General features: G+C 39.8%; 1 protein-coding gene across 3 annotated transcripts in view; it reads right to left on the bottom strand.

The window, feature by feature from the left end:
- Window positions 1-25,174, bottom strand: part of LAMA4 (laminin subunit alpha 4) — a 147,271-nt gene that overhangs the window by 98,429 nt on the left and 23,668 nt on the right. For all 3 annotated transcript variants that reach the window (XM_082404711.1, XM_082404710.1, XM_082404712.1), the window contains 2 exons: window positions 9,299-9,400; window positions 695-819 (listed from right to left, as the gene is read on the bottom strand). In XM_082404711.1, coding sequence (XP_082260837.1) covers window positions 695-819; window positions 9,299-9,400 — 227 coding nt within the window. The remainder of the gene's footprint in view (window positions 1-694; window positions 820-9,298; window positions 9,401-25,174) is intronic.

The raw sequence follows: 25,174 nt of genomic DNA, 5'->3' as shown, positions 1-25,174 counted from the left end.
AAAACCAAACACCACTACATCATTTTAATTCTACATTCTACATTTTTAAGCCAATAAAATGGCTAGTCATGACCTAACTACTGGATTTATACATATATGTGCCTGAAAAGAATCCCATTATTTCCCTTAAGATGCATGTGTATTGTCTTTAACTTCTCACTCAGGAAACACAGCCAGAAGTGAAAATTAGTTTTCTCAGATATCTTGTATGAGCTGACTGGTCTAAAGCACATCTGCTTACCTGTGTTCTATTTCTGACTGAAAGCCTACTTAGCCGCCACATGTAGAAAATGTCTGCTCTGTGGGAGTAGGAGAAGCACTACCACTGAAAATGACGAATTATAACGTCTGTTGGCATCACCAATTGTGATCTCTCTAGGTCAAGGGATGGCCAAGAAAAGATGAGACTAGCCTTGATTATAAAACTTGGGAAGCTTCACTCACTTCTGTGATGTGCCCCGTCCCCACCCCCAATATTTAGGGAACAGAGGCATCACCTATGCTGCAGTGCTTAAGCTTTCCTGAAAGTGGATTTAGGCTAGAAGACTTTCCTACCTCTCTCCAGTCTTATTGCAACGTGAGATACTCAATTCTGACTGTGGAAAAACCTTAGAACTCTGTATAGGGAGGAAAAAAAAAAAAGAAAAACTAAGCAGATAAGTGGTAGAAGAGACCATCTTCCTTTAAGACTTACTTGGCAACATGAGGCAGGGGGCAGGCGCACGGCTGGCAGACGTGGGGTGCTCCCCTGATGGCATCTCCGATATAACCATCTAGACATTTCTCACAGTGCTCGCCTGTTGTGTTCCGCTGGCAGTGCTGTAAGACAAAAGATAAGAAAACTGACAAGGACACAGTCAGAAACTTTATACACAGCAAATCTGGGAATCAAGCAGTAGTTCAAGCAAAGGGGATGCCAGGCCTGACAAAATAGATGGTGTGCGATGGTCCTGGTCAGCACAAAGGAGCCACGCTGGCCCCAGTCAATGCTACAAAGTGCGGACAATGGGGATGACCTCCGCGTGTGCACTAGCAGCCTGGGGACTCTCTTCGGAGTTTGTGTGAAGAGGGGATTATTCTTCAGTTACTCATTTCAATTCAGAATGATAATCAGAATGATCAAACTCTGGATATCCTAGAAGCATCAGTTTACTGACTTGGAATAAATACGAAATGAAAAAACAAATCCGCCCGGGTAAGCACCAGGGGGAACACTTTAAGAATTTATGGGCTTGGGACTTCCCTGGTGGCGCAGTGGTTAAGAATCCGCCTGCCAATGCAGGGGACACAGGTTCGTTCCCTGGTCGGGGAAGATCCCACATGCCACGGAGCAGCTAAGCCCGTGCGCCACAACTACTGAGCCTACATGCTGCAACTACTGAACCCGTGTGCTTAGAGCCCGTGCTCCCCAACAAGAGAAGCTACTGCAATGAGAAGCCCACGCACTGCAACGAAGAGCAGCCCCCGCTCGCCGCAACTAGAGAAAGCCCGCGCACAGCAACGAAGACCCAACGCAGCCAAAAATAAAATAAATAAATAAATATTAAAAAAAAAATTTATGGGCTTGGAAGAACAAAATGTGTCTGAATAAAGCATAAATGGAGTACAAAGTAGATAAAGAATATTCTGCTAATGGGTTGATATCTTGGATAATGATATACAAAAAATAGTAAGCAGGTTTATTGTGTGATTCTTCCATTTGTGGTAGGGATAATTGGATAAAAAGCACAAAACAGTTGATTCTTCTGCCTAGAATGTCTGTTTATCATTCAAGATCTGCACCAGGCCTTGAGAGCTTCAGGATTCCTTCCTGATGCCCCCCTCCCCGATCCTTCTCTCCTTCCATTGCCCACATTGTACTGTTATCATCTGCTCCCAGCTTCAGCAGCGCTTCCCTCCACACTGCGTCTCTCAGCATTATACTGCCATCAACTTGAATGGAGCCTGTACTCAGCAGCTGTTTGTTGAACTGATGGATTAATTTCTCACTAGTCCTCTGGAAGAGTCAGTGATGCTAGTCTACTGATATTTTCTCCAACTGGACATGACTGGATTGCACAAGGCAATGCCAGTAGCACTACGATATTTTCAAAGATGAAAAGAAGACATCTATATTCACCAGAGTGTATAAAGTTTGAATAGGCTTTTCAGTGAAAAATTGTACTGTTAGAATTAGAACGCCATTGAAAATAGGGCTCTGTGGAAGAATCTTGGGGAAGGCAAGACGGAGTGACTGTAAGCTCAACTCTGAGTTCTTTATTTTGTCTCTATGTTCTATGTTGAGGTTCAAAATAATAGTGAGGTCCTGCTCAAAACATTTTATCTGGATTAACTAATTTAATTCTCACAATAATTCTAAGGTAAGTTACTATTTTTTCCCCATTTTACAAATGAATAGAGACACAGGGAGGTTAAGTAAATTGCCCAGTGTCACACAGAGGTAGGTGTGTCTCAAAAGTGAGATCTGAACTCAGGCAATCTGGCTCCAGAGGTTAGGCTGGAAACTCCCATATTATACTGCTTCTCCAGTGTGTTAGAGAAAAGCCTTCTTTCCCAAAAGAGTCATAAAATGACTGCATTAGAAAGTGTCAGACTGTTTTACTAACAGTTTGAGTTTCATCTCAAGAACAACACACTAGACGAAAGGGAGGAATCCTGATGTGGGCCACAGCTATTGTGGTTGAATGCCCTTTGGGCATTTGATCTGCCATTAGATGTGGACAGTCTTTGGGTCCTGATTAGAATTACGTTAACAGAATAGAATTATTGATGAGAGGCTAGTTCAGACCACCTGACAGAAGAGAAACTGAAAAATAATGATGTGCAGACAACAGGATGTTAACATATTTCCCTCACTGTTCTTAATGCTGTGTCAAGTGCTAAGTCAACCTTCAGTAAATGTTTGTTGGAAAGAAAAATGAAGGAAAAAGTGGGAAAGGGTGAATTAGCATCTGGAGCAAGTAAAGGAAATTAATATGCACCCAAAGCCAGCTCAAAATTGGTGGCAATCTCTCATCCCAGGGAAAACCAACGAGCCTTATCCAACTACCAGGAATCTAAGCCATAAGCAATCTGGCAGGGCAGCTCTAGACTGGGGTCAAACTTGTCTGAGTCCTTGTTGGACAGATGAAGCCTATCTGTGCAGAAGAAAACAAGCCTGTTGTAAGATGTTAGACCACTCTTCATGCCTGAAGAGCCTATTTAGCTGCAAAAATGAGCCAATTCTCAATTCTGTCACCTTACAACTCATGGATGCTTTGGATTCCTTGTCAGGGCACTAATTCTTCCATGGCAGCCACAGGGAGCAATTACCCTCAAGGGCAAAAAGCCTCCAAATCACTGTGACCTCTAAACGCTCAGAGTGCAAACACTGACTCTTGTCATCTGCCTTCTTTTAAAGACTTAGTTATGAAATTCCCTGAAAGGCAAATGATGCACATTCTGGGAGATTGGCAGGGATAGTGCTGGCAGCAGGGACAGAGGACCCTAGCTCCTCCATTTTCTAGCTGGTTGACCTTGAGCAAGTCACTCGACTTTTCTGGGTCTCTCTGTGTGTAAAACGAGGATCTAGCTGAGACGGTCTATAAGGTTTCTTCTAGCTCTGAAAATCTTTTACTCTGAAATTGCAAACATCCTTTACCTTCATTGCTCTGCCATTTAAAAAACAGAAAGGAAAAATGACAGCAATAAATAGTATGCTGTTGTTGGAGTGGGGTACAAATTTATTTTTTAATGAAACTGACCCCACTTAAAAATGAAAAAAGCGTTCTGAATTTTTGGCCAGTGGTTAAGAAAGCTACATCTAGATAATCAATTGCACGTTAAGTGTCAGGAATGACATTTGGGCACCAGCTGTGTCTCCTTCATGTGAAAAATGGAGTCTCTTGACGACTGGGCCACAGCACCAGCATAACGTGGGAAGAAAGCCTAAAAGGATCAGGTTAGTGGCTAGTCACAGGCTTCATGCGTGACTACAGTCTATCTAGACCTGTGGTTCTCAAAATACGTCCAGGGAAGTTAAAACTATTCTCAAAATAATACTCAGGTTTTATTTCTCTTTTGCACTCTCATTTCTCATGTGTGTAAGGTGGGGTTTTCCTGAGGCTACGTGACAAGGAGATATCACCACAGATTGATGCAGAGGCAGATATGACACCCAGCTGCCTTCCATTAAGCCAGACATGAAACCTATTTTCAATTTGTAAAATATGTTTATATTTTTAAAAAACATACTGTTTATGTTAACATGTAATGGGTTTATTATTGTTCTTTTCAAATAGATTAATAAGAAAATATTATAAAAATTTTCCCTTTTAAATTTCAAATGCAGTAAACATGAACAGGTATAATCCACATAAACAAAAGCTCTTTGGCACCTTGAGTGATTCTTATGAGTGTAAAGGGCTCAAGAGACAAAAAAGTTTGAGAACCGCTGCTCTGTCTAGATCAGAGCTTCTCAGACCTGTGTGCACAGAATGCATTGGGGATTTTGTGAAAATGCAGATTCTGTTCAGGGTGTCTGGGTTGGGCCTGGGTTTCTGCATTTCTAACAAGCTCCCAAGTATCACCAGTGCTGTTGGTCTAGACTATACTTGAGAAGCAAGGGTCGAGATGGAAACACCTCATGTCGGTAGCACTGTTTGCTAGTTACTCAGCACTCGGCCCAAGCCTAAGGCTCTAGAATAACAAGACAGTGCATTTTACTGCAATAAAGGGGACCCCAGTGTCTCAAATTATAATATTAAAGATTTTTGCTTTTAAGTTAATTTGTTATTCATTCACTTAAACCTGGATTAAGCTGGTATCATGACAGACAATGAGCTGTGACGGTTACTGAAATGAAGAAGACCCATTTCCTGCCTTTGAATAACTCACTTTGAGTAAGTTGTGATAAAAACAGAGAGGTAAACTGAGAAGAATATAGTGTGCCAGGTGCTATGACTCTGCTACGGGTCAGAAAGAAGGGAAAGGGTCTACTCTTCCTGAGAAAGCTAGAGAAGACTTAATGGAGGTGGTGATATTTGAACTAGGCCTTGAAGGATAAGCAAGAAATCCCAGGCAGAGAACAGGGAAACACAAGTTCAGACACAGAGAGTGAAAGTACAGAGTTAGTTTAGGTGGCAGAGAGAAGCTCAGTGGGTCTGGAATAGAAATTCTTGAAGGATTTTAGAAGGGGGGATGCCTTGATTAGGTTGTGTTTTTTAAAGATGTTTCCATTGCTTGTGAGGAAGACAGATTAGGGGGAGGAGAGTCTGGAGCAGGGCATAATGACTGGTTGGGAAGCTGCACTAGTGGTCAGGGAGGGATACTGTGGGCATGAATTAAGACAGTGGGATGGCACAGAACAGAGGAGGCCCTCTCCTAGGTTGAACTGGCAGGATTTGGTGTTCAGCTGAATATTGGTGAAGAGGAAAAGGCAGCTGATGAAGCATCTGGGACATCTAAGCATGGGGGATTGGCAGAATGGTGCTGTCATTAATTGAGGTGGGGAATACAAGAGGAGGAACATGTTTAGAGTTGAGAAAAGAAGGAAGAACAATGTACAGAGAACTTACTATCTGCATTTGGTTCCCATCATACTCTTATATTGGGGGCACAAAGCAACAGGGGGCTCCACTGAGCTAGCCATCCTTAAAATCCTTTGCACACAAATTTTAGCACTTTATTTCAAAACTTTAGCCAACATGGAACCAAATCAATCACTATTTGCAAAATTTGGTTTTTCCAAGCTTGCAACAGATTGGAAAATTGTCAAAATTTTAATGTAAGAATTGTGCGCTTGATTTAGATACCAATTTTACAGTTGCAAGTAAAACAGGAAAAAGAATTCCCTATTACTCAATTTCTTCTTTCTATTGGACATCTAATAAGGGTGTTGCTTTATCCATCACACATGCTTAGTCTTAAAGGGACTTACATTGGTTGATTTTGGCTTAATACACATAAAGGACAGTTTGACAATCAGGAGAAAAATGCTAGTGTCTACAGAAATTAGAGATGTAATATCTTTGCTTTCCTGAATTAGGTTTTAATTAGGCTTTGAGAGTAATAAAAAATTCCTTAGCCTTCAATATGCTGAATGACTTCCCTTTCTCCATTGTGCTTAGGGTGGGGTAGAAGTCCATCTAAATATCAATATCTTTTTAATTATAAAATTACTACAGGCAGTTGTAGAACACTTGGGTAGGTATACTGTAAAGTGAAAAGAAGACAATAAAAGTCCGTCCACATTTCTACCAGCCAGATGTGAATCCTTAACAGCTTGATGGTTTTCTTTCTAGATTTCAATTATGTTTTGCAGTTATTTAGTGGTTTCAAATCCAAATCTTTTTATTCAGATTTATATTTTTTCCTGAAATGCTGGCACAGACCTCAAAATCTTTTAATTTTTTTTCTTTGATTGTCACTGAGCAGGTGGGGGTCTCTGCATATGTTTCTGAAGCGCCCCTGGTCCTCGTACTTTGAACTTCATTATGTTGGTCACGTCCACAAGCATTTTCAAGTAGGTGTTCTGTCCCTACAGCCCTTCAGTCCACACAGTGGAAACCACTTAATCCAGATCCTAGAATAGTGTCAGGCACATAAGTGGTACTCAAAAAATGCTTATTTGTTAAGTGGATAAATGAAATCAACAGATAAACCAATGCTTAATCAAAAGGAACCTGAGGAGCCCGTGCCAGTGGTGAACTTCAAGTCAGATTTTCTCCACTCTAGTTCTGGTCAATGGGCTCCACGCTTTCTCCTGATGATGAAGCACCAGTTCTTTTGATGGTAACTGGCCTTAGTCATGGCCTCTTCTTGGTTCTCTGTACCTAGCCTCTAGATCGGGGGATAAACTATAGGTTATCAGTGACCAGGCATTCCTATCACTAGCCATCTGTCTGCTTCTGTTTGTTTCTACACCTTAAATCCTTTCTCATGCCTCTTTCGGGAGCTTTCCTAGAGAGTCTGCCATGCCCACTGGAGTTGCCTGGCCTTTAAGTCTCTGCCTAGCTGACTCCACTGAGAACCCTGCCCAATGCACCCTGGTTCTGATAAGATGCAAAGTGGCCCTTTGGAAAGACAACCAATGCATACTGGATTTCATTAGTTAATCCACTTTTCACTTAGCCACCTTTCTGCATCTGAAGAGTTGGCATTCCTCTTGTGAAGAAATCTCTTTAAGATTTTTTGGTATGTCTGAAATGGTAGCATAACTTTGTTTACTCTATATATTTTGTCAAATGGCTTAGTTCCTTAAAATCAGTCTGTAAAATATAAGGTCCAATTGAAACTGATCATGGGAATGGAGGAAGAATTAGAAACAAAGAGGGGAAGATAAGACAGAGGCATTACAAGCCTTCAAAATAAATCCAAATGAAATAAAAGAAGGCCATTTATTTTTGGTTGCTTATGGAAGATGGGAGAAATGAGTTAGGCCAGGCAAACTGTAAGAACTGATTGAAACTCTGGTGCCCACAGTGAATTGCAAGATGTTCAGGTGGAGCCGCTGTGTCTTCTCTGGCTCCCTGAACGATGACAAGAAGCTGGGGCTACAGGGCAGGAGCTGAGAAGTAAGATGGCGATTTTCTTTCTTTTTTTTTAATGTTCTATCTTGGAACAAAGTAACTGCAGGAAGATCGGCAACTTCCCTGAGTGTGCATATAAATGTTTATACCCTAGCCCATCCCCAAACTTTTATTAGAACTTCGTATGCCCCAAGAGCTATGAAGGAATCACGTGATGACTGCTCCCTTCAGAAGCTCAAGTCCAGGTCAAAGATAAAACCATGATAGCTCCTATTCTGACCAGGTCATTGTAACGAACAGTAGTTTTGTCATAGCCCTCCATAGGCACTAGCAGGAGGGACATTTTTCCCCTTTAATTTATTTCAGTCTTCTATCTTACTGACTGCCTAACAGCAGCTGATGGGCTGGCCAGTCCCTATTGTCTTATATTTAAATAAACTAGATGACAAAGAGCCTTCAATTGGTCAAATTATCAGAGATGTACATTATTAGTTCAAGTGCATCCATGGGATTTTCTTTTCAAATGTCACTGGGATTAAAATAACAGGAAACCGGAGATGGAAGCATTAGAAAGGGGTAGACTTTGGCAGCTGCGGGTGCCTACACTGCTACAGAGGACATCCTGGATGTAATGGTTATTTAAGAAGACGGGGGAAGGGGAAAACAGAAACGCCTGGACTAAACAAACACTACAAAGAGTTAGCAACGTTTAGTGTTTGCAACTTAATTCTGTCCCTAGAAAAATGTGAATTGTTAGGTTTAAAATAAATGGAAACGTTCTAATTTGCATCTTAATTGTAATACATGAGTAAAATAACACCTTCAAGTACACACCCTGAAGACCACTTATAATCAAAATTATCTGCTTAATACAGACAATTATGCTAATTTTGAGGTAGGTAGGTATATTTAAGTATTCTTGCAGTTTATGCAAAAATATTCTTGCAGTTTTGGAAAGCCTCTTTGCCTCATGGGAACTTCTACTATTATACCGCTGTGTAATAGTATTGCTCATGAAGGAAAACATGATCTTAGGGCATAAGTCTTTAAAAAAGCCTCCTACGATCTCTACTGAAGTCACTTCTGGTAAATATTTCAATCTCCATTTTCACTAGGTTGTCAGTCCCTTTAGTGAAAATGGGAAATACGTAGCACGTACTTTTGCTAAAAGGTTTCTCATTCTCCTTCATAAATCTCTATCATGTTTCACTGTCTATTGGAAAATTCATTTCAGTTAAGGAAAAAAAAAATTCTTTGGGGGCTTGATTACAGAGTTACAAAGACCATAACGCCAAAGCTTTCATTTTTATTAGCTATTTGGTTTAAACTTTTTTTTTTTTTTGTTAAACAAATTTTGATCTATAGACCTGACTATCTTAAGTTGTAAAATAGGCTATGAAACAACTGTTTTATTCCCCTGGTCTATGTGGAGTGAAGCCAAACATATGGCAAACTGTACTATTACAGAGGAATTTGGATGGATGATTTCCTCCTCTGTGTATTATTTTCAAGCCTATCACCAATGGCCGTTAGCAGGAAACCAGCTGCCGAGGGTGGTGGGGCAGTTACTGCTAGGGACACACGCACATTCAGACATACACCTTGGTGACCACTTACAGTCATACGCAGTTTATATGAGGTGTTTTACAGGAAAAGTGAAGGGTAAAAGGAAAGCCTGATTAGCAGTTTGCTCCTAGGTAGCTCAAACATCCAGGAAGAATATTTTATCCCCACCCAAGATGCAAAGGCTCAATGCAATATGTGAGAAGTGACAGATGACCCCGACTTACCACACAGAGTCCAGAGCCATCCAAGCACTCGTTGGAATTACCATTACAGTCACAGGGCAAACATTCTCCCGACTGGGCAAAAAAGAATCCGGCGTCGCATTTCTGAAACAGACACAACAAAAGCATCTTCATGACCGAAAAGATCAATTCTGGCCATCATTTTCTGAGAGGAGTAAGAGGAGATGATTGGTAAATGATCTAAATATTTCTTTACAGAACATACTAACATGAACTATTTATACTACCATTCAATGATGTATATCCAATTTTCTTTATGTATCTTTTCTGCCTCTTTTTTCATTTCTTTTCTTTGGGGGGCGGGGGGAGCCTGGGGGCGGGGGTTCCTGCCGAGGTTGGCCGAGCAGCCACGGCCCGGACACCACGAGAACAAATGGCGTCCAATTCTCGCGATGCGTAGCAGTTCGCGTAGCAGGATCTCGTCTCTTCCTCTCCTGCGCCGCGTGAACGCCTGTCACTTCTCGGCAGAACAGGAGCACCTTTAACACAGTCTACCACTGTGAGGAAGTATAAGAAGATTTTAGGTAACAGTGAAGGAGGAATTTTCTAATGTTTTCTTCCAATCCGAAACAAAACAAATCCAAACTATTTGGGTGAGGCACTGCATCACGCTCCCTATGAATAAAGACCTGTGGGTTCAGAAATTATTGGCTGTGGCAGAACAACTTAGAGATGTGTCTTTCATAAACTTGAGCTCTTAAAAAAATACGCTTTTCAGATCCTAAAATTTTAAAGGGAGGGGTAAGGAAGTTAATGAGTCCTTACACTTAGCAGGTCCTTCGTGGGCGCTCTTCCTATATTTCATTTGTCCTCGTAACTGCGAGAAACACATTGTTTTCCTTCGTTCCAGTGGTGAGATAATTCAACCCAGAGGTGTGGGTTGTGGTGATGTTAACCGATCTTGCATTTGCTGAATTGCCCTGCCCAAATGTCACTTGTGCTCAGGTTGAGAAACTTTGTGAGATTGTTCTTGGTTTATGCCATTGGGCTTATGGATATGTATTTTATGTTTCTTTGGAATGTTTCAATGCTGCAAGGCAGAAATGACCTCATAGGCCTGGAAGTCCACTCCTTGCCTATCAGACAGATTTACATCTAAAGAATTCCAGACAGATAAGAATCTGGGTTGTTTCCACAAACTTACAGAGGAGGAGGGTTCCCATCACACCCTCCATTGACTCGTAGTTTGTACTGTCTTGGCTACCAGGAAACTTTTCATTGTATCTGGCTGAGGTCCCTCTGACTGTTATGCAAACCCATTTCCTCTTGCTTTTTTCTCTGTAGAGAAAGAATCACTAGACACCATGCACAGTATAAAAACCCCATAGTCCTAAAACTAAAATGTAACATATTCCATTTGGAGGAAGTTTAATAGCGCATAATGTCATTTGCCTATGAAGAAAAGGCAAAGAAATTCTGTCTTTCTAAGTGAAGACAAAATAAGGCTGAGAAGGGACCAATTTATAATTTATAATGGAGACTTTGTAGTTGATGGTAAGCCTTTTTCTCAGTTTCCACTAGGGAACAAAAGAGAGGGAAAGGTGCTAAAATTGCAGTAGGAAGCATTTAATTCACATCGCCTAATTTCACATATTTCTAACTTCTGTTTCAAAATACAAGAAATACATGTTTTCACTGTGATGCAGTACACAGAAAAAGGAATTCACAGAAACAGGAATAAGAAAAAAGACTCACAAAACAGTAATTAATCTTACTATGTGTCATATACTTTAAACTTCTCTATTTTATTTTGTCTTAAAATATATCCTGGTCCTAAGACATAACATTGATTTGATGCCTCATGAATGTGTTGCATCCTGCATTTTGACATTAGGAGGCTTTTAATTATAAAAGGAATGGATGATAGTAATGAGGGCCTTAGTTATCTCAGGAGCCTCCATACCAGTGGTTTCTGAGTTCTCTAACTGACCAAGTTACAGACATCTGATTGGGGGAGTTTCTGATTCAATAGTTCTGATGGTGAAGCCAAAGAATCTACATTTTTTTTTTTATAAAATAAATTTTGTATTTTAAAAATTATTTATTTTAATTAATTCTTCCCCCCAGCCTTATTGAGATATAACTGACATATAACGTTGTATAAGTTTAAGGTGTACAACATGCTGATTTGATATACGTATGTATTGCAAAATGATTACCACCACAGCATTAACTAACAACTCCATCATGTCACATAACTACCATTTCTTTTTTGTGGTGAGAACATGTAAGATTTACTCTCTTAGCAACTCTCAAGTGTATAATACAGTAGTATTAACTATAATCAAGGTGCTGTACATTAGATAACCAGAATTTGTTAATCTTTTAACTGGAAGTTTGTACCCTTTGACCAACCTCTCCCCGTTTCCCTGTCTCCCCTCCCAGCCCCTGTAACCGCCCTTCTGGTCTCTGTTTCTATGAGTTCCAAGGAGTGGGGCAGAGATTGGAGGTGTATTTGGAAGAGAAAAGCACACTGGTGGTGGCAGGAAGTCTGGTAGAGATGCCTGGAAACAGTACATGAAAAGACCCACTTGTACCATCAACTATAGTAAGGACCTTCCTCTGGCCCAAGGAATCAAATTTCTGAAAGGGTGTTTTGAAATTGATAGTAGTGCAAGTCTTTTAGGCATTCTCACAGCTCTTTCTTCTGAAGAAGACAAAGAAAATTAAGATTTGCCCTGAATAAATGCATCATTGTGAATATGACAGTGGCTAATCTCTTATTAGCCTGAGGCCCTGACTAAATTAAGAGACTCATTGTTAAAAAACAAAAATAAAATTATCACAACATAGGAAAAAAAAAAAACACCAAAAAAAATTGGCAGATTTTGTATTTTAGAAGAGTTTTAGGTTTACTGAAAAAGTTTGAGGGACCTGTATTTTTAAAAAGCCCCATGAAGATTTCAGTGTGAGACTAGGTTTGGAAAGATTGCTTCAAAGCACCTGTCACAGTACCTTGTACATGTTCATTGCTCAATGAACTTGTGATCGTGATTTGAATGGTTTGGACCAGGACAGGACATCTGAGGCGTATGTGCTGTTGGAAACCGGTGGTGTATCCTGCTAACCTGCTCACCGCTCTCTGCTGGGGCTGGATTGGGTCTCCAGTGTTCCTCAGCACAATCCAGGCAGCCACTGCCTTGACTAGACTGTGTACAAGATGAAATCTTTGTTATGCCAAGTTTAGGAGGAGACTTCACTCTGAGAATCTGTCATTATCCACTTAACCGCCCACCAGAGGAAGGTTCTGACCTTGTGTGAAGGATGATTTGGCTCAGGTCTCGTACTGTGGGAGATGGGAAGAGAAGGGAGGCAGGGACAGGGTTGTGTGGAATAGTCACTTGGTCCCCTGCCAAGAGGGCAAGGAGGGTTGGAAGCCTGGCCAACTCCTTTCTTGCTGAGTTTTGTACACTTGAAAGGATTGCATTTTCTAACTCATCTATCCAGAGAGGAGGCACCATTTTAAAATTCACATAAAGGCACCATATGGAATAATGGAAGCCCTGGGTACGGGGAGCTTCTGATGTCATTACTAGAGCCCATGCACTGGATACCTTGGACCTTGCGTTGTAGAACTTTAGAGGATTCCTTGAAACAGTAAATTGTTAAGTTGTTCAAGAGAAGCTTGAGTATCCTCAGGAAGATCTGTTTAAGGTTGTTTCTTTTATGTAAAAACATGTCATCATTTTTTTCCCAGAAAGTTCTGTTAAGTTTTACTGAATCTCTTCTTGAAATTCTATAGAACTGGCAAAATTGACCTTTGTCATAATATTAAAAGGTAGATATTTTCAAGAATGAAAGTGTGGCTATTTTTTAGTTTTGCTCTTGGTTAACAATCTTTTCTCTAAGTGATTCTAAGACCTGTGCTATTTAGAGGCCTGTGAAAGCTGAATAGTCTTCTCACAAGGAGAATAATATCTGTCTGCTTTCTTTGGAAATATTCTCCAGAATTTACTAAACAAAGATGTGTTTATGTATTATATGTGTGTGTGTGTGTAAGCAAGAGAAGTCTTACAATCAATTTTTAGATGCCACCCTGAACCCTCTTGCCCACATAAGATTGACCTACAGCGGACAACCGTATAAACACGTGGGTGGGTGATTTAGAGAGCACTCGGGGAGATTTATATCTTCTGGGATGGTGCCACAACCTTTAAAAAATTGATAATAATAACAAGGATAATAATGACAATAATGATGATGATGATAACGATAATATGGTTACCATTTACTGAGAGCCTGTGTACCAAGTATTGTGATAAGTACTTTATCCATGTTATGGTATTTGCTCTTCACAGCAACTCTGGGAATTAGGTATAAATACCTGCATTTTAGAAATGAACAAACTGAGAGTCAGAGAAGATTAGAAATGTATCCAATGTCACATAGGTTTATAAGAGGTTCGGACTGATCCAAATCTTCTTGTTTCTCTACTATACCATGCTGCCCCTTGTAAGTAAATAAATAAATAAAATTTAAAATTTTATTTAATTTACATTTTAATTAATTGAACATAAATATTTATCATGCTAAGTCACTGTGTTGGTCATGTTGTATAGGTCTTGCATTTTTACCCCACCATAGCTCTATGAGGTAAGTTCTGTTACCTTCGTTTTGCAGATGCGGTCTGTGTGGCTTACAGGAATTGTTGTTATTCAGGCCAAGTAACACAGATAAGAAATGGTGGACCCAGAAATTAGATTCTTTGTTTGACTCCCGCATTTGAGCTCTTAACCTGCTGGTGTACCATTAATATATGTTAACCAAACCCTTCTTGTTGGGCATTTAGGTTATTTCCAATTTTTTGCTGTTATAAACAATCCAGAGCAGGCTGAAATGAATAAAAAATGTAAAATCTCTCCTTTAAGCCCCAGAAAAAATTCTTTAAAAATAGATACATGCTTAAAAATATATACAATCACTAATATATAAAAACCATTGAATGGGAATATTTACTTTTTAAACAACTTATTTCAGCCACATTGTCATTTTGCTTTACACTAAATCACTTGTAGACTTTTTACAGCTCTCTATTCTTAAGCCACTCTGTTACTACAGCTTGCCTCCTGCTCTGACACTGAGATTGGATTAATCAATAATATTTACTTCTGCCTTTGAAGAATAAGAGTTAAAATTGCCATTTGCTTACTTTGTTATGATTAGTGTGATGTCTGGCTTGGAGTAAAAATCAGTATATGTTTACTTGACTAATTTTATATTTATAGAAATCAGAATTAGATAGAACTTAGGAGGAAATTAGTGTGGTGTATCCATGTGCCACTTATATTTAAAGGAACTGGAAATGACAGTGTATATATATGTTGATATCCTTGAAGAAGGCATTATTTCTAGAGGTTCATCGTATAATCACAATGTTAATTATTTCACTAGATGTAATTATAATTAAGGATGTTTCTTAACAAAAAGGATAACATTTATACAGCTGATTGATCATTTTTGTCCTCATTCAAAGAAGTCTCCTTGAAAACACTAGACTTAAACCAACAATACTGTCATCATACAGAACATGCTTTGAATTTTCTTAAAAATTCTTAAATTGTATTCTTTTGAAGTATAGTCCAGTCTGCATCCTTTGGGTGTGGCAAACTTCTAAAAATCTCTTGTAGTTATCAAATAAAGTGAATACCAAGCAAAGTAATATTAAGCTAAAAACTCATAAAAATCTCACTGTGTTTTCCAAATATTGTCACAGAGGAGCCAATTAATTGGCCACAAGGCACTACTTTCACATAGGTAGTGAATCTCTAAGACCTTCAGAATTTCTGTTGAAAAGCCCAATTGACTAAACAATTTAAATGCTCTAATAGCATTCTTTAGGAATTTGAGGTCTCCAATCACCCGTTAAAATAAACTAACAATAGCAAAAATTGACCAGATTTAGGAGGGGCCTGAAGTTGTCATCTGAGGGTGTGAGACACATCTTGAGATCTCTGAGTAGGTACTTGATGTCCCAGAGAGAAACAGACTCTAATCTCCAGTTCCAACAAAAATAATGAATTAATTATAATAAAATTCCATTATAGAGAGCACATGCCACAGCCCTGTGCCTATTCTAATAGGATTTGACCTAAAATTGGAATAGGTATTTTCATTGTGTCTTCAACCAAGGATCTACAAACATTTTACAAATATTGACTCATCTTGCTTTCTGAATTAGACTTGTAAAATTTTGATCCATCAACTTTTGCTTTAATTTACTAAGGCTTAACGTGGAAAGCTTTAAAAAAAACCTCTCTGAATTCATTCACTTGTATCCACAGTCATTGCTACCTTCCAAATTAGTATTCTTCAAATTTAACAGCCCACATTCAATTATCTTTCTGCTTAGGTTTTTGTATGGGTATAATCAGTCCAGTTTTCTCTTGTTTCCAGGCAACAATGATTTCAGCTCCAGTTTTAGTTTTAGTGAATTCCATTTTTTGTTTTAGTGTATTAGTCACCTTAAAATTTAGTCACCTTAAGATTGAATGTTATGCTCACTTAGGAGCTAAAGCTTTGTGCCTTTACTCAGAGTCTCTGGATCTTACACAATGCTGACTTCCATCTGCTTAAAACTTGGGCAGAATTAAGAATCGGATAGTATTCAGGGACCTTCTAATAGGAACCAATTGTTCAATTTAATGTATTGAAAAATAGCAATGTAGCCTTTGCTGAGGAGGAGTGACTTCTAAGAACATATGAATTTATTACATGGGTAGGCATTTCACAGGCTATTTTTTTCTGTGTCTATAAAAATAAAAGATAAAGTATGTGACATGGAAAGCAGTCCCGAATTAAGCTATTGATAACTTTGCCTCTGTATTTTTTCTGGTAGGACTTAACATGTTTTGATTGTTCATATACAAAACTATAATGGAAGTGCCAAAATAAGTTAAAACGCATTATGCAGTGGGTTACAGTTAGCAAGTTGCCTTCTTGATTGACTTTACTTGAATATAGAGAAAATTACCCATGTACCCTCCCTTGTGTCTCTTTAAGCTCTTGTTTGCGTAATTGAAATTCCCCACATTTCAATAGGCGAAGTTAATTTTTAGATTTTGACAGTGATTTCACCATAGCTTGATTAGGAAAGTGGTTTCAACATTCCTCAGGGGTTTATCCAGTTCAGAGATATTTTTTCTTAGGATTGGCATAAATAAAGCTGGTGTATCAGCTGAACACAAACTATGGTACTGGTTTCTCCTAGTTGGCTCTTAGAGCTACCTTTGTGCTTATTGCTTGGGAGCTCTGTCTGCCATTCCGTGGCAAACTTGCAAAACACTCCTGCCCTCAATTTAATCACCACATGAATTAGAGACAATGATTTAGGTCCCGAGGAATTCTGAGGAGCACAGCACTGCTATCTTGTCCACAGTTAAGCCAGGTCCTTTAATTTTGTAGAGTGTAGAGATAGTTATCATGGCATTTACTTTACATTTATGTGGCTATTCCTCAGCACTCTTTATGGGTCTTTTGGGTATTCTCTTGGGCGTGGAAACCAGTGCTCCACTCAAAGGTCTCAGATAACTGTTCTCAAGCCCTGCACTTGATCAAATGCTTATTTGGACTTTTAGATACCAACAGACTCAGGCTGTGATGAAGTACTTACCACACTTGCTAATAAATAGCTCTCTTTAGTTGTAAAACTAAAAGGATCAAACAAGAAAAGTTTAGAGCCCTAAAGCCATAAAGATTTTCCTTTTGAAGTGTTGGATTGGAGGATGATTATGTTCATTAATACTGATGAAAATTTCTTTAATTTTCTCCTTGAAAAGTTATTTAAAACACTTTATAAGTTGCTCATTTATAGTAGTGATTGCCACTTATAAAACATAATGGGGCTTTAGCAGTGCCTTTTTTCCTTCGATTTTTCTTAAAAAAAGAAATCTGCTAACATCTGGCTTTTTGCTCCGGGTCCTCCTCACATTGCCTCATGTAACTGGCTTGTGCTTTTCACTTCTCGCCTTCCAGGCTGTGGTTACACAACATAGCCTCTGCCAGATTTTTTTTTATATCTGAAAACTGACTCAGTTTTATTTAATTTATTGGGGCAAATGCCATGGACACATTTCCAAGAAAGGAAGAGATGCGGACCACAAGGGCTAGCCTTAAGAGCAAGGAGAGAGGAATGACTTCAGAGTTACAAGGTTTAGGGGATTTTGATATGACTCCTTAACCGCTTAGTAGGAATCAGTGTTGTGAGATGACAGGCATCTCTGTCCTCTTCAACTGGTTTTTGTGAATAATAATAGCGAATATTTATTGACAGACACCAGGCCCTGAGCTAAGTGCTCTTTATATTCTGATTTGATCATTACCATTTAATAGCCCACAGGATTGCAAATGTCTGCCTAAATTACCATTACTTTTTACAGGAAATTGGGAAGTTTAATTGTCTATAAACTGACTATGGGTTCTGTTCAGTATGCCCAGGGAAGGCAGCAGTGCTTCCTTAGGCAAGTTCTCTGGTTGGGGTATTCTGTCAGTTTCCATTGCTAGTAGATGTACCTGTTTCTGTCTTGAGGTGCCCTGTGTACTTCATTGCTACCTTCACACTGGACCATTCAGGATGCAAAGCAAAATGTGACTAGCAGTACCTGTCATTCTTTATGCTCTTCCTTGTGGGTCTATGCATCACTGAAGAAATGCTATGGTGAATTAGTAGGAAAGGAGAAATGCATCCCAAATCTCTACTCTACCCATTTATTCTCAGGAGATAATCTTTCCACTTTTGATGAGAAAGTGGTCATTGGGTGGAAAATCTCAAACTATCTACCTCTCTTCTCTTTCTCAAAATTCATCTTTATCTTGACTCATCCTAATGTCCTCTGCCCACCTCAGAGGAGGTAGTGCTTCTCTGGTTGTTAGGAAAGACTAGCCCTCTATCCGTGCTCTGGGGCTTACACACCTGTGGCCAGCAGGCTCTGCCCCATCACCTAGCCTCCCTCCCTCACATGCCACCCATCTCTTTGCACCCACAGGGATGAGGAGAAGCAGAGTACAGTTAAGTGCTGGGTCTTGTGTTGGATGAGCCCTGACTTCTTCCCCCAGGTTCAGATTCTAAGAACACCTTCCTTCAGCTCTGCCTCTTCTTCATTTTCCTCCGTTCTTGCCCAGCCAGGCTTGGTGAGTGAGAACTCAGTCACACTGGCTCTGCTTCCTTCATGCCAACCTATGCCTCTATCCATCATCCAGTTTCTGTCTCCATGGTGCCACTGAAACTGCCCTGACAAAGCTGTTGGGTGATGTCTTTGTGGCTTTGCTTTTCCAATGTTACTTGTTCTTATTCCAGTACTTAATATTTTTGAAATTCCCTCCTTGAAATTCTCTCTTCTCTCTGCAGGACAACTCCCACTTTAGGTTTTTCTCCTGCCTCTTTTTCTCAGTATCTGTGGGGGAAGCATTTGGGGGGAAGGAAGGTAGGTTGTTCCTCTTCCTCTGCTGCCCCTGCATTGTAGGTGTTCCCCAAGATAACCTCTGTATCCCTCTTTTCTATCAACACACTCTTGCTGGATGAGGTCAACCTCTGCCACAGTTTCAGCCTCCATTTATATTCTGGTAACTCCCCAAACTCTCTACATAACCCTGATCTCACTCTTTTAGTCCACACTCTTGTTTCCAAGTACTTGTTAGACAAGTCCTTCTCCAGCTCTGTAGGCACATGGAGTTAAATGTGTCCCACACTGACCTTATTATATTCTCTCCCCAATCTGTTTTTCTCCTTATATCTCAGTTAATGATAAAGATTATAGAACATAAAGGGAAAAAGTAATGGATTAATGCTTTTAAATCACATGAATGTATTTTGCATTAATGTAGTTTTTGGAAATGCTTCCAAAAGAGTGAACTCTGCAAGGATCAGAGAATCGTTTGCATATAGAATGACAAAGTTTAAGAACTCACGTTTTATCTCTTCCTTTTTACAAGCACTTTGCTATCATTGTTTATTTCAAATGTATGGTTTAAATGGAGGTAAATGAAGTATCACAGAGGTTAGAGTCTCAAGTTAGAAACGACCTTACACAATTCTGATCTGTTATAAATTTACTCTCTAAATGAATATCTCTATCTATGTGGACGGTAGGACTGGATGTTCTCCAAATTAATTTCTGTGTAGAATACCATGTTTATCAAGGTTAAGTAACTGGAATGTGCTAAGTTGAAGCTTATGTGTTTGTTATATTATTAAAACTCAACAGTTACCACAGCGACTGCTTAGAACTTAGACAACAAAAGATTTCTCAGGGAGGAGAATTTTGTCATGGACATTATTTAGAATTGCTGGCACACAGTGCTAATAAAAAGCAGACTGTGGTTTAGTAAGTTTTATTATTGTTTTAAAATTCTCTGTACACAATGCACCCCTTATTGCCTCCACCTGAGTGAGACTGATCCCACCTCCTATCACCCTTTGTATACTGTTGCCTCATAGAGTTTGCACTATTCCTCTGAGATATTTACCAAGATGACTCTTCCTCCTTGTTCCTAATACCACTGTTTAGGTCAGAATCTTGGCGTTTCTCTCCTGGATTATCGTAATTACATTTACTCTACTCTCTTGGTCACCAGGCTTTCTCCCTTCCGGTCCATTCTTTATTACCAGAATTAATTTTTAAAAACCTTATCATACTGTTTTTCTGCTTCAGACCTCCCAGTGGCTCTTCATTCATTGCATACATGAGTAAGTAAAATTCCTTAGCATGACATACAAGGCTCCTATTTCACAGTAAAATCCTAACTATCTCTTCAGGTTCAACCTTGGCTCCCTCTGCTCTAATTAAACTACATGTTTCCCTCCTCCCCCAACATACCATTCTCTTGACCAGCTTGACTTTGCATGTACTGTGCAAAGGGCCTTGGGGTGCCTTTCCCTCACCATCACCTATGAATCCTTTCCTCAGTCTCAGACTCAGTTGCTCTTCCTCTGCATTCACGTGGCACTCTGCACACACCTCATTAGAGCACATGGAACATGCTATTGCAAGTTTTAATCTACACTCCAGCCTCCCTGAAATCACTGTGAGCTCCTTGAGAACAGGGAGTGTCTTATTCAACTTTGTATCCTTATCACCTATCAGAGTGATTAACAAATAGCAAGTAGGTGCTGAAAATATGTTAGTTGAAAAAATGGATTTGAACCTGGAAAGAACGAACCAAGAGAGGGAAAATCATGTAAAAACTTTGGAGAGAAATTTGGCAAATCTCACAAGTGAAGATCTCCAATCATGAATGATCTTTAAAAAATAATATTAAGGAAAAAAGCAAGGTGCAGTATAGAAACAGTATGATATTTATATTGTATTTTAAAACATGCAAAATAATTTTGTGTTATACACTGTGTAGGGCTGCATGCATATGAAGAAAAGTAAAAGAAATAAATGGGAACCTAAGAAATCAGGCAATTTAAGGGTAAAGGAGAGGAATGAGATTGAGGATATATGGGCTTAACTATATTGGCAATATTTTATTTCTTAAGATACATGGAGGGGATACAAATGCTCATGAGAAAGAAAGAAAAGAAAAGAAAGAAAAAGTAAAAGAAAGAAAGGAAGAGAAAGAAAGAAAGGAAGAAAGGGAAGGGAGAAAGAAAGAGAAAAAGAAAGGAAGAAAGGAAGAAAGAAAGAAAGAAAAAGAAAGAAAAAGAGAGGAAGGAAGGAGGGGAGGGGAGGGAGGAAGGAAGGAAAGAAAGAAAGACAAAAGATCCCACTTAGGTTGGCTGGCTATTGGATTTCCATGTCTAGACCTGGTAAGGTCTCTAAAACATCATCTCTAGGAAGTGACTAATGTGGTCATGACAATAGATTCAGCTGCTTGTGTATAATTTCCCTAACTTCCTTGTTATTCATTTTATGAACCATTATCATTACACACAGTTAAAAAAAATAAGCAGAGGAACATTCCTTACTTAATTTGTTCTTCCTTTGTTTTTCATCATACAGCTAGTAGCTACCTCATCCCATGTGGAAGCCTTTCACGTGTCTGTATACTTCTCAGTTAAAACATACACCAGCTTTTAGGTTCTTCTAAAATGTTCATATGACTGCTTAATTTGATTTCCACTAGTTAATTTATTCTATCAGTAAAGCTACATGTCCTAGGCTACCTGTGCAATCTGGAGGACTTTTAAGGTGCTTATTTATTCTAGTTGGGGCTTACTAATTTAAGGCAGAGGTAAAAGAGTCTCAAAATAGTGCACAATACTCCCATTTTCCAATCACTGAGAAACTAAAATGTTAAAATCCATGTGAGATGGTTTACAGGCTAGTTTTCTGTTCTAAGAGGGGAGTTGGAGTCCAAACTCAGACTCCTGCCTCCTCAGGGACCAAGACAGCCAATAGTGGGAACCCCAAGCATCTCTGGCTTTAAACTGGCAGAACATGGCAGAGTGACCCACAAACTCGGCTAAAGGTTGCCCTCTCCAGCTGGCCTGGAGCTGAAAAAGGGGAATGGGAAAAGACTGTGCAATGATTCAAACGAAATGAAGCTGACTTACGGAATTTAAGATTATGTTCTTATACTTGGTTAGTTTTTTGGGGGTATATTCTCTTTTCCATTATTCCTTTACATGAAACTAAAATAATTTGTAAATTACAACAGCTAATTACAGCAGGTACTTTTGGAAAGGGTTCCCCCACTAGAAAGGAAATGGAAAAAGCCATGAATTTTGAAAGAGGGCTTGTCATTGATTTAGTCAATCAGTCAGGGGCCCAGTAGGAAACAGAATTCACTTTAGAGGATTCAAGTGAAGAGAAGGAAGACATGAGAATGGATGGATGGTTTACAGACGCGTGGGGAGGTTAATGCAGCAAGGAATAGAGAGGCCATGGGAACAGAGGCCTAGCACCCCTAGGGCCCAAGGATCAAAGAAAGCTCTTACTCTGGCCTCTTACAGAGAGGCCAGAGCTGTGAAGGAGATGCCCCCATTGGACCTGCAGGGGTGGGGAGTCACAGCTTCTGCCCAAGAGGCAATGGTGAGGCAGAGAGGGAGCAGGGCAGAACTGCCCCACCTCTCTACTCTCCTTTCTGACTCAGCAGGGGAGCCTGAGTGAGGAGTCTTCAGGGGTCTGCCTCTGGAGGCAGAGCAAGGTGGGTAGGCAGGCACAGCTAGGGTCTGGGGGGCATATAAGTGGGCAAGTGGAGAGTAAGCAACACACCCTCATTCCCAGGGGTGTGGCAGGAGAAGGTACTCAAGCAGCAATATGAAATAATTGACCTGCTAGCTCTTTATCTGGGGATGATTCAAATGGTCCCCATTTGAACTAGATGTAGAAAATGACATCTGATTGACTTTCTCAGACAGTCCAGGCCAAGGCCGCTTTCAAATAATCAAATTGCCTTTACCAAATCTTTGAAGGCTCATTTAAAAATGTTAATTTACTAATTAGGATGGTTTCGAACACTAAAACAGAAGCAAAGTCAGCTTTTGTTAGAAAATCATTAAATGTGATACCAGAAATTACTGTGACTGTGTGGATTGAGCTAGAACTAGGCTAAAAGTTTAGGATTATTTATATCCAGTTATTTTGTTTTGGAAGTAGAGTTGATTTACAATGTTGTGTTTCTGATGTACAGCAAAGCGATTCAGTTATACATACACACACACACACATATATGTATGCTTTTTCATAGTCTTTTCCATTATGGTTTACAAGGTATTAAATATAATTCCTTGTGCTATATAGTAGGACCTTGTTGTTTATCTATATCCAGCTGTTTTTTAATCACATCTTCCTTGCGGCCCCACTCCTCGCTTTGTTGGTGGAGAGCAGTGCATCTCCTTCATGTTTTTTGCCTCCTTAGAGAGCCCTGTTCTTCAGCCTTCCTGAGGCATAAGCCTCTGAAAACAGGCAAAACCATAACCACACCCATGATCTCCCCCAACATCCTGAACTCAGCTTTACGTTTCATATACATTTAATCAACTCTTGGGAGATAACAATTCTCTGTTGAAGTGGAAAGGTCTTTTTTAGCTGTAATCATCCTAAATATTAATTTGGGGGTTATAACAGATTTTTAAGTGGGTCCATTAGGGGCCACAGTCAGGAAAGAGCATGGATATAAGTGCTTCTTACAAGAAATATGTTTGGAATAGCCAGTAATGGACTGAAAAGAGCTAGCAAATTGACTTCTATTCATCTGGAGGCTGAAGCTGCACCATCTAAAGATGGATTGCACTTCACATATTTGGACTCTTCTTTCATAATTTATAACAATCTGGGAAAAGTGACATATTTCCCCTGTTCAGTTGATGGAGCATATTTTTAGGGAATCTAAATAGATAACGAGTTTGTATTCAAAGGTGGGATCCCTTTTAAGTATCAATTTTTATAGGTTTCTCAGTATAATTGCAGTCAGTTAATTGTTAAATCAAGAAGATTAAGAGCATTTCATAGGTAAGGGGAAATTTTCTTTTCGAATGTATTCTCTCTGTCCCTCTATTTATCCCTTATTCTTCCAACAGCTTACAAATCCTCCCCCGCCCCCCGCCGCCCCCCACCCTGTAGCACATCTCTTTAGGTAATTTTTCTTTAGAATTTGCACCCCAAATTGTCAGAATATGTTGAAAATCTACTCTTTGGCATTTTAAGAAGTGCACACGTGTATATCCATGTTCAAGTCCCCATCTGTCAACCATGTACCTGGCAGCCATTCAGTTTTGTACATATTTGTTGAGTGAATGAATCAATTTCTTCTCCATATATGCTTCCATTGAGGATACCCCCAGCTTCTAGACATCACTGTTTTATCTCCTATGTGCATTGATGTGGTGCACTACAGTCTGTTTCTTACAGGAGCCATAATTCCCTATAGTTACATCCTCTGGAGACAACTGGGAGCAGTGGAAAGCATGAGGTCTTGATTCCAGTTCCAGTTCTACTACTGGGTAACCTGGCCTGGCTTATTTAATGCTAGGTCTCGGTTTCTCTTTCTGAAAAAAATGGGAGTGATCACCATATTATCTCTTAGAGTGGTTGTGAGTATCAACTAATACTGTGCAGTTAAAGTCCAATGGAAGGGTATAGAAGGGGTTCAGTAGCTAGTAGTTTCCTCCCTTCCTTTTGGACGTGTCTGTGCCAGGGTTATCTGTTTTAACTGGCAGCTTTTCAGTAAGCTGTAAGTCTTTCTTTATGGGACACAGCTCAGCAATGACCCGTGAAGTTACTGGTTCATTGTCTTTCTTCCTCAGAAGACTTAGCTCCCAGAGAACAGAATCTGGATTTGTCTGTCTTGTCACTGTATCCTCAGTGCCTTGCACAGCAGGTGCTTAATGAATATGTAGTGAATGTATGGCGCTATACATACATTGGTATTATAGAATCACAGGATTCCAGAGCTGCCAAGGATCTTAGTTGTTCCTTCATCTAACCTCGTATTTAAAGTTTGGAAAACTGCAACCGAGAAAAGTAAGGGACTCATCTAAAGTCACGTACATAGAGCAAGTTAATGCCACCCTTAGTGCACCTTCCACTAAACCATACTTCTTGATGATGATGAAAAAAGGGATGTTAAGAATGGTGGGGGCTGTTCTGGGGCTGCAAACAGGCCCACACTGTCCACTTCTGCCTTTCCCAGGCTTATCTGGGATAAAAGTCAACTCTGCTCATGGTTATCAGATTTATCAAGAATCTCATTTCCAGTAGTACCATCGCCCTTATTTCACAGGTGAGTGCCATCATCGTCCAAAGTTCTGACTACCACTCCCCAGGCATGAGGATGAGGGAGTGGGGTGGGATGGGATGGAGAAGTGGGGGCAGGTGAGGGGGAGAACACTTTTTAAATCTTGCTCAGGTTTGCTCTGTGTGGCTCAGCTGAGATAGGAAACCTTGTCCGTCGGCCCTCTGTAATTACTAGATTTGG

This window comes from Balaenoptera borealis, assembly GCF_965194805.1.
Source record: "Balaenoptera borealis genome assembly, chromosome: 9".
In the NCBI taxonomy this organism is placed as follows: Eukaryota; Metazoa; Chordata; class Mammalia; order Artiodactyla; family Balaenopteridae; genus Balaenoptera; species Balaenoptera borealis.
Note: the sequence above shows the minus strand (reverse complement) of the source record. Positions and strands in the feature narration are given on the sequence as shown.